Raw genomic sequence first — 17,265 nt, forward strand, 5'->3', positions numbered from 1 at the left:
GGGAGGCACTGTCCTGGGCTGGAAGAACTCTCCCAAAAGGCAAGTCAGTGTTGCAGTTAATACAGGTACAGGTAGAAATGACATTTTCATAAAAATACAGAAAGTGTTTATGCCAAGGTTTGTTCTGTTCTTTGGGGTGCAAAGCTTGTGTTCCATGGGGTAACCGCTGCTGCTGCCAAGCTGTCCGTGCTGCTCAGCTGGGAGTGCTGGAGGCAGAGGGGAGATGATGTTGGCCGTACAACCTTTTCCTGTCGGTCTTCTGTGGAGTCCACTGTCAGGTTTAATCCTGCTTCCTGTGGTACAGCTACCCCAGAGGGATACAGCGTGTTCCTGGCCTGCAAATAGAACTGTCGCTTGATCGCTTGATCTGCGTTGGGGGGGAGGGTGGGGAGGTTTGCTTCATCTCAAACAGGGATGGGGTAGGCAGCTCTCCAAGCTGCCGGAGATGGGGGAGAGCCTAGGAGTTATCAAAGCACGTGTCAACTTGATGAGAGCTCCTGGCAGGGCTCCCTGCGTCGCTGCTACACACGTTCTACTCGATCTTGTCAACTCTGAAATCTCAGGAGTGCCAGCTGGATATGGAGACAGTCCACAGAGGAACAAAACTCTGCCCACACTGTCTACCCAGCTTTGCCCTACTGCAAACTTACATGGGATGATCCTGGCATCACCCTATGCTAAAACACTTCCTTGTGTTTTCTGTGGCTACACCTCACTTTGTAACAAGGTACTGCTAGAGAATTTTTGCTGCATGAGCATCTCTCCGCTGATTGCACCCTGAAAACCAAGGACTTGCCTGATGGAGGGCCTGCTTATGGCACAGGAACAGAGTCCTTCCCTCTGGAGACCATACTGATCCTGCCCTTCCAGGCAGTATGGAGCTGGTGACAGATATTAAGGGGATAGGACAAGAACAGGGGCTGTGCTTGCTGCTTGCACCATGTCAGCCCTTTGGTTTAGCCTCTCCACCAGACATGCAGGGCTCGGCATAGCTCTACACCGATCAGCCTAAAAATCATGAGGAAAGGAGGGAGTATGCACTACCAAACTTCTGGCTGTGAAGAGGAAGTTGTAAATGAAGGTTCTTGTATTCAGGTAGCACAGGGACGTGCAGAGGGGCCATCCCCATCTCTGCAGGGTGGGAATGGGAGACAGAGAAAAAAGATGTATCTAGGTGGGTATCCGACATGGATATATTGGGCTAGTGTCCCAAACACGGAAGAATAGGGAGTATTTGTGTGATGGGGGGATGTGAGTGAGCTGGCGGAAACAAGGACACAAACATCACCCTCTGCTCTGTTGCAGTGAACTTCCCCTTCCCTGGAGTCCGTTGCTCCCTTCCAGGGAGGAAGGGGACTGCTTCATTGAGTTTTAAAAAACAAGAATGTGAAAACCGTTAAACTTGCCTCAGGAATTGAATCTGTTGAGATCATGGGCAGGGAGGGAAGAGATTTTGAAAAAAAATATTTAAAAAAGAAACAACAACCCTGAGCCTGAGCAGTGAAAAGAACAACATCCGAGGAGCTCCAGGAAAACAAGGCATGAATACAGCCAGTCAGTAGCATTGCTCAGCTGATGTTCACAAGAAGGTTCCAACTTGCTCTATTAGAGACCTCAGTAAACCTTAAAGACAGAGAGAGCATTTAGAAATGCCCCTGAGGTTTTCCGTTGCTCTGCACTGGGCTTGGTAAACATGCCAATAAATACTGGAGGGAGAGGAAAAAGCCTTCCAGAGGAACAGACCCAGATTTTCAGTTGGACAGTCTTTTGCATCCACGGCTGCTGCCGCCACTGTTGATCAGCACTGGGGAGAAAGAGGCAGAGTTAAAATTTTGCTGAGTGTTAGGTACTGCGGCTATTTCTGGGAAAAATGACTTCAGGAAGCTGAAAGTTATATCTGGAGCCATCGGAGGGAATGTCCTGCTTGGAGGTGGAAAGTTAATGGAACTCCTTCTGTCGCAGGGTGCTTGTGAGTATGGAAATCTCTCTGTTCTCCTGGAAGATGAGTAGTGAGTGCAGGCTCCCGAGCCCATCTGCTGTGGAGTAAAGAGGAGAAGCTCCCACACGTGCGGTGGGAATTGCTGCCCGTGTCGATCCAGTTTCCGATAGCCCTGACTGATAGGTAGCCTCCTAATTCTTCTAGCTGCTTGTTTTAATGGTGCTGCTCACTTCGCTTGTGGAACAGCTTGTAGTGAGTGGGGATGGCAGATCCGTGAGCTTTTGTGAGGCCGGTGTTTGGCCCTGGCCCTGGTTGTGTTTTCTTCGGGAAGAAAATAGCTGAGCTGGATGGCTCTGAAGTTGTCGTAACTCCTAACATCTTCCTCTCTTAGCTCAACCGACTGTGAAATCCACACGGTCACAGAGGAACACCAGCATCAAAACAACTGAAAAAGACAAATTGTTCTACGTGTCCTAATTGCTGGGGCAGTCTCAGCTGACTACATATATTAAATTAACAAAGGGGAAGGCAGGTTTTCTCACATCAGAGATTAATGGTTTCTGGCCAGTGGTCTAATGCTATTGCAAATGTACAAAAACACCTGAGGACGGAGGTGTATAATTAACAACTCTTTAGACTGTTGGAAATTATGTGTGTTTATCTAATCAGACACACTTTGCTCCTTTCTCACTTTCCTGGAAGTGGCCGTTAAAAGCTGCTGTGACGCAGGATCACTTCCAGATGCTGGCCTCGCCTCTTGGGCATTGCTTTGAAACCCCAATGTGCCATCTGATTAAATGTTTGTAGGTGGCTTTCATTCCAGACTCACCTCGCTGCTCCACGCATAAGGCTGTAGCTTATTCTGAGGGAAGCTGTGAGCAGCCAGAGCACTGTCTGGGATGTCGTTGTGTATAACCAGGAGCCACTGGGCACAACCCGCTGCTGCCTTCCCCTCGCTGAGCTCCTGCCTGACCGACGTGGCAGCAGCCAAAAGCCCTTTGCTCACTTGGCAGAGGGAGAGGAGACCTGGGGCCCGCAGCAGCCGCCCTGCCGCTGCACAGCCACCTCCTCTGCCCCCATGCCCACGGCTGCAGGTGGTGGGAATGTGGTGAAGCGATGGGAGCTGGGTGTGGGGTGTCTTGTGTCTCCTGCTGAGTTCATACAGGACCTCAGCTCTGTTTAAGAGCTGTGTGTCGTCCCAGCTGAATACTGGTACCACTGACACCCTGGGAAGGGTGTAAGCTTGGGCGGCATTTAGCACGAGGAAGGGGAATCCTGTATGGAGTGGGCAGGTCTCTCTGGCAGGGAGGTGGGTGGTGCCTACCCACCCAGAATGGTGTAGCACTTTCCATTTTAGGGTGGGAGAGGGCTCAGTCTTAATCCTTTCAGCTGTCTTCATGGCTGAGTGCACATCCAGCCTGTGATAATGAATGTGTTCAGCTACCAAATAACCATATCATTTCATTGGGATCCAACAGCATCAGCCTTTCCCAGCCTGTTCGCAGGAGGTGCTTAAGATATGTTAGCAAACACGTTACCTTAGATAATATATTCTTAGTAAGCATAAGCAAAAACTGAAATAAAAATGGTAAAATCAAGAATGCTGCCTGCTTTGTTGAGGGCAGCAAAGTCCTTTTTTCCTGCCTGCTCCAAAGGGACAGCAGCCCTGTGTCTGAACCCTCGCCAGAGTCAGCAGCAATCACTGACCTTCTGGGATCAAATCCTGTTGTTACTGAGCTGCTGCCAAGTGAGCAGCTGGCTTTGCAGTGCAGAAGGGGGTAGAGTTTGGTAGAAATGATGACTGCTTATCATTACGTGTTTTCCTTGCTCTCTGTGTATTCACATCAATATCTGTTCCACACCTATTCACCAACCCTGGTGACAGTCCCTTCTGAACAAAATCCTAGCAATGAAGTCACCTTGAAATGAAGCTGGTGCTAATGTGCTTTTTGGAATAGAGAGACAGAAACATGCAGAAACCTTTTCCTGATTTGACTCTTTATGGCTGCAAGAAGTACATCACTTCAAGCTGGTGAGGGGCAGTGAAATTAACTTTAGATCATTTGTAACTAAGATGTGATATATGTCCATGACCCAGCTGATCTGAGCTTGTCTTGTACCTCATGAAGCTGGGTGAGGTTGAACTTTTCAAGGCAGCTGTGTCTTTGGAATTGATGCAGTTTAGATACAACTATGGTCACATCTGGAGCCCTGGCTGAGCTGGATGTGTATCAGTGCAGGAGTCCCTGCTACCTGATGGCTTTTACCATTTAATTACCGTGTTCTGCTTACAGTCAGTCTTGAATTGGCTTATGAATTTTGTGCTATCTCTCTCATTAAGTTTGTCCAGAGAGCAGCTCAGTGGCACCCTGGGTTCGAACAGGGTCGTTGGGGGCTGCTGTGACATAAGCAATGGTGCTCTTAGGTGGTGGTGGGAAACCAGTGAATCTTTAGGTTTGGTGAGTTTGCTGTTGCAGGAACCACACAAAGCTCAGCGGTTTCCGTTCTCAGGGCTCAGCATGGGGATGGGTTTCAATTCACATGCCTTCATTCACCCTCCCCCAGGACTTCCCCCGAAGCTTGGAAGTTGTCATGAGACCTGGAATCCAAGGTTTTCATTTCTGCCCTGTTTGGTGTTGCTGGTGTGGGATGTTATGTGATGCTCAGCTAAACTGAACCTTTAGGAAAGATCAGGGAAGGGGATCAGGAGGGTGAAAAGGCAGAAGCTTTCCTAGATGTGGTGAAGGCATTCCAGGGCCGTTTTGTAAATCCTGGCTGTTAGTGAGCAAGGCAGTAACAGCTGGAAGCAGGTTGTAGGGAGACATTGAGGTAAAAAGAGTTTGGAAAGCAGAAGTCAGAGCTGAACTGTGTTTCACCCACTGTTATTGCTGGAATACTACATTGAAATGAATTTTGTGAAATCTCAAATAAATATCATGTATGGTGCCAAATTTTGATTTCTCTGTCAGGTTCAGGGCAAGTTTTCACTCCTCTTAAGGATGGGCTTACAATAGTTAGGAAATATTTGCTCTTTGACTTAGTTTTCTATCCCTTGTGACTGTAGAGAAGAGCTCAAAGCTGTATCCCAGATACATTCTTTAAGTTAAAAACATGAAGATAAAGCAACAAATCCACAAATATATTAAACTATATTTTTGTTATGATTTTTCTCAGTGCTAGTCCCATGACTTTTGTGGCTTAGAGTGGCGTTTGTAACTCCTGAATTCCAGAGACCTCAGTTGAGATCAGGGTCATAATTTGACCCGGTTACTGGTTTGATAGCAAAAGCTTCACACAGCCCTTGCTGTTGCTGGCTGTGCTGTGATAGTGTTTTGAAAAGGACCCCAAACAATAGAGAAAAAACCCACGTTTGAATCTCAAGGACAGCACAGCTGCAACATCCCGTCCTTTTGACTTTGTAGTTAACAGGAGCAGAGAGTCTGCTGTGGTTTGAATTTTATCTGTGTGACATTAGTGCTGTTGGTGAGTGACACCCTCCTGATGTGCGAGTGTGTTGTTTTGCAGGAGCCAGGCCAAAGAGACTCCAAAGGAACAGCATGGACAGCTTAGACCTCCTGAAGTTCCCTTCTGAAAAGGTAAGCAAAGATGTCTGGCCTCAAAGATTAAGTATCAGTAGGAATCTGTAATGGCTTGTTGACTGGCTTCATTTGCAGGGAAGTATGCAATTAGCAGATATCATTGGAGTCAATGGGATTAACCAGAGAGGGTTTCTAGAGGGCTTGGAGGAGAGGAACAGCTGGTCTAACTAAAAAGGCACTTAACAACTGAAAGCTGAAAAAGCCACTTCTATGCTTTTTTGAAAAAACAGCCCTTTATTGAGAGGATAATCATTAGCATTTTAGCCCCTTTAGTGGCTGGTGGCAAATCTCAGTGCCTTATTAGCCCAGTGGAGCGCTGCATTCGGCACAAGTAGGGAAGGAGAAGTCAGAAGCAGGAGATGGTGCGTTGCGGGAGGCAGAGGGTTTTGTTCCAAGGGGCTCTGAAGGATTGCCTCTGCTCTGGTTCGCTGCTGGAATTGTCAGATCCAAGTAGATCAGCATTTTCACAGTCTCCCTAGGGCAAAGGCTGCTTCTACATTCAGCTGGGAGGCACTGAGCCTTTCCACCTACAGGGATCATTTAAGTTTCTCAGAAAATCCTGCGCAGGATTGCTGGGTTTGCCCAGCAGCAGGCACTGGTGCTGCCGTGGGGCTCAGTCATGCCTGTTCTGAGAGGAGGTGGCCAGGCAGGCAGCCGGATTCTGCGTTTTTGGACTATCTTTGCCACAAATAATTTCTGTTCATCCAGTGCTTTCTAGGCACAGCTCTCCCAAGTGTCCTAGGGAGCATTTTCCCTTGTACTGAAGTGTCAGGGAGAGAAAAAGCTTGCCCGAGTTGCAGGTAGGTGCATATGGTCAATGGGAAACAACCTCAGGCTTGCAAAACCGCTTGGGTGTCTAAACATTCCAGTAAGCACTGGGAGGACCAGACAAGAGCTCCTCCCTGAATTAACTCTCTTTGGGATTTAAATGCCGAACACACTTCTGTATTTTTATTAATTCTCGCAGCTGCCCACTGGCGGTTTTGGCTCCTACCTGCTTTAACCATTGTGACTCCATCTCTGGGGTGTTGATAGCAGGGCCAGCAATGCCCAGTGTCAGGGAGACATTCGATTGTGTATCCTCATCGGAGCGACATGGCCCAGAGGATGCTGGCAGGGAGAGTTTTGCTGATGTGTGATTTGCTGTTAATGCTGTTCATTTCCTGCTCTTTGCTGTAAAAGCTGAACTTCATTCACTAGTCCAGGCAGGGTTATGGGATTTCAGGGATTTCACAGGGAGGATGGAGTAAACAGGAGCTGTGAGTAGTCTGTAACTGTGGAGTTAGGCAGGAGCTGCCCATTCCCCCTGCAGTGGTCCTGTGGGGTGTGTGTGAGTTCACCTCTTCTTGCAAGAGCATTTTGGATGTATTTCCCCTTCCCCTCTCCTGCTGCGACTCCTTGGGAGAGGTGATTACAGTCATAGGAAAGTGTTGTTTGCTTCAAGCTTGCTGTGGTGAGGGTAATAAGATTTTAAAGAATAAATCAATGGAGTAAAGTGTGATTTTTTTCAGCACCCTCTTGTTATCATCTCACCCTCTCTGCCCATCATCTCTGCCAGAGATAGCCTTCAAAGGCAGCAGGGACTCCTGTTACCACACAGGCCGGGAGCTTTTGTCCAGTGTGTCTGGGCAGAGTGTACTGCCAGGATGCGCCTGTGTCAGCTCTGAATGCCCCAGCAGATAGTGGGAACACTGCTTCCCTGATCACCCTGCTCTTTCCAACCTGTGCCTTACTCCTTGTTTTGAGCTTCCCTGGTTTTAGCTCCCAGCCATTGGTTCTTGTTTATTCCTCTCTCTACCAGACTAAAAATCTCTTTATCACATGCTGTTTTTTACCCTGAAGGTGCTTACGTGCCGTAATTGAGTCATCTATTCTTTTTGTCATGAACTAAACAGTTTGAGGCCTCTTAACTAAGGCAGTAAGGCATTGTAAGGCAGTTTCTTTCCAGTTCTGAAATCCGCCCTTGTGGCTGCTTTTCAAAATGTGGTCACCGTCCTGGCTGCAGTTGGTCCCATCAATAGCATCTAGGGAAATGAATCTCTCCTTACTTATTCTCACTAGTCCGCTTTGTATTGCAACAATCATTTGGAAAAGTAATTTTGTCTACGGCATCCCACTGTGCTGTTGGTGTGCTGTGACTTCAGATCTTGCTCAGTATCCTTGGCTTTTCAGTCTATGTGCTTTTAAATCCCAATCTCGTGGGCCCTTGGGTCACCTCCTGAGCTGTGCTCGAGCTTCTTTCACCTCCATGTAGTTGCTGCAGTGAGGACACCCCGGGGAGTCCCCTCAGTGCTTTATGTATGATAAAGAAGTGGTTTGCAGCCTGGAAACACTGAAGCACAAAGCATCGAACAGGTTTAGCACTCAGTTCCCACCGGTTACATGTAAAGTTCCTGGTGCCTTTAATAAGTATCTTTGAAGCTAAACGCTGAATACTCCTGCTGGTGCTTCTGTACGAGGACCTCATCTGTGTGACAACTGTAATGGGGCTTTTCTGATAATATAGGCAGGTCTATTAACTCGAGTCTTTTGACAGAGAATGGATAGAGTTCTGTGTGTCTCACAGGAAGGAGGGTGAGAATGGAGGAGCCAGGTGTGGGGCAGGACCTGGAAAAACAAGGTGAGGAACTGCAGTGAGAAGGGACAAAAACTAAAATTCAGGAGATTGTCACCTCCATTTCCCCATGTGTTACACAGGGGTGATAATCCTATATTTTATACGCCCATGTGAGCACTGAGCACAAGCATTTAAGAGACCAAAGGAGGACAGCAGTGAGAGAACAGGGGACTGCCTGTAACCATCTGCTGTAGTTAGTCATGTTACCCTGCAGTCCCCACGTGCTTCTGGTAGCATGAGCAAAAGAGGTGAATGGGACTCCAACCATTCATGTTAATCTGCCTTTTAGGAAACCACTGGGTAAGGCCCTTCTTGCTGAAGACAGTGGGAGACACTGAGGCAGGTGATGCTCCGTCTGTGCTGGGAGTCAAATCCTAGAGGTGGGAAATGTTGTGGAGCACCTAGCAGAGCCGTGTTCCCTGGGGCGTGGTTGGGTTATCCGTGGTTTGGTGTGGGCTGCTGCACAGCTGGGCTCGGGGAAGAAGTGAAGATACAGCAAGTGGAGGGACTTGTGCCAAGAGTTTGGCATCTTGGACAAAATGAACTTGCCACTCTGTTTGGAAGAGGTTTCTATGAGTGCAGTTGCCAGAAATCTCTAGCAGCAGTGACTGCTTCTGGACCTTTCATCCATCATTTCCTATGTCTGTAAATAAACCAGGCAGGCTTCTACCTGTGCTCTTAGGGTTTTTAAGGGGATGCTATTTCTCCCTGTGGAGAAGTTGACTGCTGTGTGTTGTTTGGGTGATGCTTCCTCTCCACTCATTAAAATCACATGCTGCAGAGACAGACAAAGTGTCCTCATTCAACCCTGCATATGACAAGCGGCAACTCACACCAGCTAAACTCCACATTAACTTCTTGCTTCTGTGCGTCTCCTGTTCTGTAGATGCTTGCCAGCAGATCTCCATGTAAAACTGAGACAGGCAGTTTGCGCAATGTCTGTTTCTTGCTTTCCCAAGGACCAGAATGGGGACAGCCATCACGTGGGAGACATGAAGATCTCGGGAAAAGAGTTCTTGTCACTACCTGCAAGGTCAAAGAAATACCGGGAGCACCAATCCAGTTCAGAGAGAAAGTCCCAGGGGTCGAGTACATCGCCACTGGATACCAGTGAAGTCCGAGTCCAGGTGTCACAGTCGGTAGGAAGATGATTTTTTCCTCCAGTACTGATCTGGGAATTTCTTAGAGCATATTTGTTCTTACCTCATTTCTAACCTGGTATGGGGGTGGCAGTAGAAAACAAAGCCTACATCTAGCTCTGCTGTTGACTATTTGGGCAACTATACGCAAATAATTTTGCCTTTTTGAACCTCAGCATCACTGTTCATTTAACAGAACAGTGGTACCAGCCTCCATCATGAACTGGTTTATGAGACCTTGGTATTTAGTGGTGATATTTGTAACCTTATCTTGAGGGATGTGATTCTAGACCTGAACTTTCCTGAGTTTGGGACTGTCAGGATGTGAGGCCTTGAATTCCAGAAAAACGCAGCAATTTGGACCCCTTGCTTTGTGGAGCCTGACTTTGATCAGCCTCCCAGTGTTGATGAGGAGTGGGCTTGTTGCTTTCAAGATACAGAGGCCTTTTCATGTTTTTGATGGTCAACCAAAAATGCTGGTTGCCTTTGCCAAATACGGGACCTTAGGTCCTGTTCCGTCTCTTCTCCTGATCACATTGATGGTCTCCAGAGTGGCAACGTGCAGTGGTCTCTGAATTCATCAATCATTAGACAGAGATGGTAGAAAACCATTGTCTGGGAGCTTCTCTTTGGAGGCAAGTTAGGGGTAGCATGCTTCCAAAAGATCAGAAGCTGGCCCTGATGTCAGTGATTTATGGGTTACTGGCATGCAGCAAGTCCTGTGTTGGGTGTTGAAGAGCTCTGACTCAGTCTGTGCTTGGCTCCCTTGAAGGTGGTGGGGATCCATGTCCTGGAAAGCTCTCCACATGCTTTTTTGATGTCTTTAGCCTGAACAATTGAGCTGTTTGTTAGGCTGTTATGTTCCAGTTATGTTCATGTTTGTTGTGACATGTGACAAATACAATGTACCGGGGAGGCTGCCTGCAGCTGTGTTGGGTTTGTTCTTGGTCTTGGAGACAGATCACACCCACAAACGATGGCATGTTTCTGGATCGTGGGAGGGGGCTTGGAGGTATTTGAACTCACTGATCTCAAGTGAGAAGCCCCAAGTCCTCAGCTTTTTGTTGCCAGGAGATGGAGCGTAACAGCAAAGATTTAATGATTGCACGGGTGTCTGAAAGTATTTGGGCTCTTGCTTTATATTGAGGCTGTAACACACTAGCACAGTCCTATGATCATGCAGTGATTCTAGATGGAATAAATCCAAGCCAGGAAAGATAGGCCTATTTTTTCTTGGCATTTAAGAAAAGCAAAATAAAATATTTTCATGCTGGGTAAGAAAAGGTCTGAGGTGCAGAGCTTGGGATGAAGCCTGTTTGTAGAGTGGGGATGCTTGGAAGTGTTTCTAGCAGCGAGTTGTTTGTTCCTGGGCTGTGGGTCACGAGGAGAGCATATCCTGTTGTACCTGTGTGCGTGTGCGCATATACGCATCCCTTTTTGACCACAGACGTTCCTGATTTTCAGTTCTCTGACCACTGGAGACAGGATCTTTACACCAACTGGTGGTTTTCTTTTTTTTTTTAGACTTCTCTGAGCTCATTCTTCATTCCCAACAGTGCTTGTGGAAATGTTCTAATAGGAAAAGCATTTCCTACTGCTCACCGGTGCAAACATGATCACTGAGAAGGAAAACAAAGCTCATCTGAGCCAGAAAGGAGACAGCAGCACAGGGGCATCCAAGGCAATAGAAAGGCAGAAAAAAACCCCTACTTCTGCCAGAAATAGCCTTGTATTTTTAACTCAGACGTTCAGCCAGAAACCAAACAAAAGCCATCAAGAGCAAGGCAAAAAGCATTCCTCAGGAGTGTAGTTGTGAATACACAAGTGGTGTCTAAGAAAAGCCCCAAGGGACATTGCCAACCACCAGTGACCTCGTGACAGTACACGTAGGGTTTTGGTGAATGTCCATGAAAGAGTAAATGTAGACATACACGCTCCAGTCACAGGAGATGCCTTTCATACGCCTGGGGTTTGTCCTGTTCCCGACTCTGATGGAAGTGTGTGAGCAGGAGAGGGACACGCTGCTCCTCCCCACCTTCAGGGGATGGGGGACTGCGCAACAGGGATGCAAAGCCCAGGGGCTGCTCTTGCAGAGGGGTGGCTCAGGCTCTTCCTGACTGCTGCAGCCTGATTCTTTTACCAGCTGTTCTCGCAAGGGCTCCTCCCTGTGTGCCCTGACTTTGCAGTATGCATGTGTTAGCTCCCTGCTTGCTTCGGATCTGTGAGCTGAGCCCCGAGAGTCCATTTTTAGTTCAGTTCTCAGGCATGCCTGGTGCACATGGTAGTAAAAACAGCATAGAATGAATTCAATAAGATATACAGAGCAGCAGTGTGTGAATGAAAAATGCTATCTTCCTCCTTGCAGACACTAAACGTGTCCGGTTTTATCTCAAGAGAGAGAATAGGTCAATGCATTCAATGGTGCTCGTGGCTGGAGGAGAAGGGTGCCCGCCTGTCTTTAAAGAGTGCCCCTTATTTGGTGTCTAATGGACCATAGACCATATCCCATAAAAATGACAGTGACAAGTGTTTCGTTGGGGTTTTCTTCAGGGCAGTAGATACACGGAGTTACACTGCATGATTGGGGTTGTGGTCTTTGTAGGCAGATGCTCTAAATGGCAGAGGGGAGTTTGTTTGGCAAAATGCAGGTGGGACACTAAAGCCTCCCAGTATTTCTCTTGGCAGGGCATCCTACCATCCTTCCTTACCAAGAAGGCTGGGAATCCCAACTAGATTTTGCCTCTGCCCTTGCACCCACAAAGTGAAGGCAGGTGTATTTATATCCCCTTTCCTAAAGTTTTCTGAAACAGCCTCAGAAATCCAGGAGGTCCCCAGCAGCCAGAGCTGGAGAGGCTTGGGAGGCATTTGAAATTCTGCCCTGGTCCCTTCAGTGCCTGGTGGTGCTGCGTGTGTGCCGTTTGTCCAGGCACAGGAATAAATGGTCCATCAGCCCCGTTGTGGGCAGCAGAGCCTCGCTGGCACGTGGCTTACACCAGCTGGTTGTCTTCAGACTCTGCCCTGCCACACATTAAATATCCTCCAGAAAGGGCTCTCTTGCCAGGAGAAGGTCTCTGCAGTATGTTCTGGTGGATGAGGCTGGGTCACTTCAGGTGAATTTTGTTTTGTGTTGGTGTTCCCAGGTGACAATTATGCCAGCCTGACTTTGGAGCATAGGCCAGACCACAGAACATTTAAAGTCAATGTCATCTTGCAGGTACTTGCCAAAAGCAAAGTAACCTATTGCCTTGTGTTCTGTGTTTGTCCCCATCTGTCAGAGGGCTACCAGGGCCACGTCAGTCTGCTGTGTGGGAGTGTGGGTGGGTTTTTTTGAAAAGCTGTAATTCCCATCCATGAGAGACTTTTTAAATCACATGTAGCAAACCCCACCCAAGATGGAAGAGAATCCTTCCCTGGTCAGGCTGTTCAGGCAAGAATCCCCCCCAGATTCCACATTTAGTGAATGCTCAAAACAAAAATCGTCTTTAATCCAGCAAGTCCTTAATTAGAGGTGAGCTCTAATGGTTGATTTAAGGTGCTTTTATGGGATGCCACAATACCTGCCGTCCCATCAGAAGGCCTGAACTCAGACTGCACGCAGTCCTGTGTGCTGCTCTCCTATGGTCGTTTGGGAACTGAAGGGATGTGTGCAGAGATGCCCAGGAAAAAAACTCATCCCAAGACTCCCAGACCCCAAACTGAGCGATGTCATCTCTGGATAAGTCCTGCTCCTAACACAGCCGCTGACCTCCTTCCGAAAGGGCCTTACTGCAGCGGGCAGGTCCCTGGGACAGGGAGGTTCTGCGGGCTCGGTGCCTGAGTCAGAGCTCCCAGGTTTGCTGCCCATCTCTGCCACCGACTGCCTCTTGTTTACCTCCCTCTTCTTCATCTGTGTGATGGGGTAATGCCGCTTCCCTGCCTACCCTGGGGAGGTTACAGAGGCGTGATGATGGCTGTAAAGTTGTTTGAGCTTTGGATGGCAGGAACTGTGGTGGTGTTATTAGCATTGGTGATGATGATGCTAATTACTGAGCTGCTGGGAAACTCCCCATGGGAGGAGGCGGGAGCGGGGAGGGGAGGCAGGAAAAAGTGAAGGGAGGCGAAGTGAGCTTGGGGATGGAGAGGATCCTGTCGGTGCTGGCAGCTCTGTCAGGCCCTGGGAGAAGGGCTCAGCCTGTTGGCAAAGCCGTGGGGATACTGGGATGGATAGGAGAAGCCATGGCCCAGGTGCTGCATAAGGTAGGAGAGCGTGCCAGGGCCTGCAGCAGATCCCTCTGTGCGGCTTAGACCTTCCTGCCACTGCTGTGCAAGATGCTGGTGTTGCACACAACAGAGAGCTCATGCGGGGGGGTTGTGTTGCTGATGGGGCTTTCTTACTCTCCTGTGGCTCCATGAAGTGGGGAAATTGCCCAGCTGTGGCTGGTGGTTGCCAGGACGAGAGGGACCGGCACTGCCTGGGTCTGGGGAACGGACAAGGACAAGGACAAGGTCCTCTTCACCTTTGAGGTCACATCTGGAGCTCCCGTGGGAATACTCAGGGCTGTGAGTGCCTGTTCTCCACAGGCAGAGCAGAGGTGGGTTTAGTCTGGGAGAAGCTGGTGAAAGTGAGACACATTTGGTCACATTTTCTCTCTGTTGAAGCAGAGCCCTGAGCCAAAGTGGTCTCATTAGAGCTCGGTCCCTGTGCCTGCAGTCGCGGGCAGCCAGATCCAGGTGCTCCCTGGGACTCATGCAGTGCACACCTTCTGAGTTTCCTCTCCTTTAAAAGTAACATCAAAGCAGAAGGTTTTGTACCACATGAAGCTTGTAGACATCAAAGGCTAGCTCATAAATTTAACCCCTCTGTTCTGCTGTGGAGAAGGTTATAATGCTCCGGCTCTTGATTGACTTAGTAACAGCTGTATTTTAGAGGGTTACGAGAAGGATGGGATTTTTCTAACACTTCAGAAATATCAGAGGTTGTGTATCCCCCAACCCCCTGTCTGAGAGAGCAACCACTGTGGAAAAAGGAGAGGGTCCATGGAGGAAAGGGGCTGTGTATTCCTGAAAAGACTGCCTGGGCAGGGGCTGGGGACCTGCCCCAATTCTGGTCCTTGTGTTTAAGGTCTGAGCTAGTCTCTGAGGTCAGTGGGACTGTGCATGTGCCAGAGTTCAAGGGCTAAAAGACTTTATTGGGTCAAGGTCTAACAGCTGGAGCAAAAATCATGGAGAGAGGTAAGGATCAAACCCAGTCCTCTCCCCTCCTTGGGGATCCATGCTCTGGAAAGGGTCTTGTTCATCTGGACTCCTCTCTTCCCAGGGGAGTGCATCAGCTCGAGGGAGCACTTCCTTGCTCTTCAAACCTGTCCTCCACCCTGTCCTCAGCAAAGACCATTTATAGCCAAGAGAAAGAGAAGCCGTGTTTGATTGCAGTGACGATTTGCAGAGATGGGTTGCTGATGTATTTAGACATTGAACAATTTGCAAGCATGCTGCGTTGTTAAACATTCCCTAGGACAAATGTTTTTATAAGACCTTTTTTTATGATTACAGTGAGAAGCAACCATAAAAGAAGGGAAAATTTTGTAGATCATACCCCGCCGCCCCAAAGGCCGGTTACCAGAGACCTTTTGCTGGCTTCCTTTCTCATGATTTCCTAGGGGACAGTCAGGTTGCAGGAGCGATGCACAGAGCAGATGCTCGTGGTCGACCCTCTGCCTGGTGTCACTGGGCCAGGAGCAGCGCTGGAGGGCAGCGTGGCATCCGTGGCAGAGCCAGGCAGGGAGGTCCTGTCTGGCCCTGCTGAATCAGGAGTTGTCCAGGTGGCGTAGGATGTCGGGTGCCCCCATCCATCCCCAGTGACTTCGCTGTGGACTGCAGAATTGGCCGGATGGACGCTGGGGTGCAGGATAAACACAGCCTCGGGGGCTTCCTCCCAGAACTTGTGCTCTAGCCCCAAAGCATCTTTTCCCTGGTTGTCTTGTATTGTTTGAGAGAAGATTAAACTGATACTTTCCTGCAGTCCCTCAGGAGCTTGAACATGGGGGTTTGCACCAGGCAGCCTTTGCTGCTCCGTGGTGGGTGTCTGCATCTTCTTTCTCTTTTAAGATGGGGAAGCCTCTTTGTCTCATTGATGTGTAAACTACCGCAATGCAAGGGCAGTGCGAATTCACACCCTCCTTTACCCCACAGCCTTTATGTTTTGTTTAACTGCATGGGTATAATTATGCCATTATCATTGGTCAGACTTTCTGGTGTAAACGTGCTCTGAGAACCTGAGAGCAAGGGGGATGGAGAGGAAGAGAGAAGCCGGAGTCAGGGAGAGGGAAGGCAGCTGCTGCTAAATTTAAGACTGTTCCTATGACACCTGGAGGCTGCTGTGCTGGTGTCAGTCCTGTTGGAAGTGAGCAGGTAAACACTGAGCCGTGTCTTGTTCTTGTAATGCTTTATCTTCCTGTTCAGTTTGTGGGACCCTTCTGTAGTGCTTGGGCCAGATACAGAGCTGGGAGACAGACTGTGCTGAGTGAGATATTTCCTAGTTGGAGGCAGGAGGATATGCTGGAAAACTTTCTGGAGGGCTCAAGTCTGACAGGTATTGGGAGGCTCTTCCAGGGAGTTGGGCTGTTTGGAGAAGCAGCAGTGATCTGTTTGGCTCCCCAGGGTCATCTTACATTGTCTGACCTTCCTTTCTGTGTGTCCATATGATTCTTTTTTTTAAGCTTTAGGGCCCTTCTTTTCTTTAGCTCCTCTTCTCTGACTCAGGGGGGCTGGTTGCACAGATGCTGCATGAGCCAGGAGAGATTTAAAAAACACTCTCCCAAATCTAGAGGTGCAGCAGAGACAGAGACAAGACTCTGAGTTTTACCATGCAGGGGCCTGACACACGCTGTTCCTCTCTCGGACTTTGGTGCTAGTATGGGCAGCAGAGAGCTAAACGGGTAGGTAAAAAAATCTCTGCAAAGTAACTGCACAGAGATGGGGGGGGAAAGCAATAGCATTTTTTGGCTTGCGCTGCCTCTGCTGCATTTATTGACTCAGAGGTAAATTATCAGTTTCTTCCTTAAATATTAACAGCTGCCAGGTAATGAATTCCCCCACTCTGTTTTATAATGGCACTAAAATTGGGATTTGCCTTGGTTTTCTCTGTAATTATCCAATGAGAGCATGTGAGTGAGAGGGAGGCACGGCAGAGCTGGGCCTTGCAGGCTCTGCTGCAGGCGAGTGTCGTGCCTTGGGGACTGAACCACACAGCTCCGGTGTGCGGGGCCGGGGCTGCACAAGCGGTTACATGAGGCTTATGGTTTTATGATCCTTCATTAAGTTATTTTTTCTCATGCAGAGGGGCAGGTTTAGGACGCAGGCTAGCATACACAGTTGGAGTAAAAGCCAGAATTACCTGCCAGGCTCCTCCGTATCCCACGGAAGAAAAGCTGGTCCTGGGGAGGTGTGGTTGGGAGGGAGCAGCGTCCCTGGCAGGGAGAGGTGAGGCAGGAGCCTCTCGCTGGGGATGGCACCTGCATTTCAGACAACTCTGACTTGAGCTTTGGTTTTGTGAGAGACCAGCTGCCTTCAAGGAGCTGTGCACGGTTCCCTGCACAACGATCCATGTTGTGCCAGTCCAAGGCTTTTCCTCTGCATCCTCTGTCTGGCTTATCTGGGTGGCCAGAGGGGAGGCTTCCTTAAAATCAGCCCTGCAGAGTCCAAAATGTCAGTCCAGAGGCTCTGCCTGAGACGCCTTGGGCACAATATAGACAGCTGCCTGCCTTCATTTGAGAAGCAGTCATTATCTCTTCTACCCACAACTTTTGCTTATGAGAAGGATACAGGCACTGGCTGCTTTAACCACCCTTTGCAGCCGGGTCCCAGGGGTGTCTCTGCTCAGAGCAATGGGCTTTTCAGCACCGAGGAGCCTCGCAGTTGATGCTGGTATTATTTTGGAAAAATGACTGCTCTGCTATGAAGCCCCTGAAGGTGCAGTGAATGGTTCTGACGTTT

General features: G+C 48.8%; 1 protein-coding gene across 5 annotated transcripts in view; it reads left to right on the forward strand.

Moving 5' to 3' along the window:
* Positions 1-17,265, forward strand: part of GPSM1 (G protein signaling modulator 1) — an 81,996-nt gene that overhangs the window by 44,949 nt on the left and 19,782 nt on the right. For 2 of the 5 annotated variants that reach the window (XM_042786745.1, XM_032999558.2), the window contains exons 10-11: positions 5,465-5,535; positions 9,115-9,294. In XM_042786745.1, coding sequence (XP_042642679.1) covers positions 5,465-5,535; positions 9,115-9,294 — 251 coding nt within the window. Of the gene's footprint in view, positions 1-1,762; positions 1,970-5,464; positions 5,536-9,114; positions 9,295-13,408; positions 13,531-17,265 lie in introns of those variants that run through there. The other 3 variants (XM_032999564.2, XM_032999563.2, XM_032999565.2) reach the window with 3 other exon arrangements.

This window comes from Tyto alba, unplaced genomic scaffold (genome assembly GCF_018691265.1).
Source record: "Tyto alba isolate M040663 unplaced genomic scaffold, T.alba_DEE_v4.0 Super-Scaffold_11, whole genome shotgun sequence".
Lineage (NCBI taxonomy): Eukaryota > Metazoa > Chordata > Aves > Strigiformes > Tytonidae > Tyto > Tyto alba.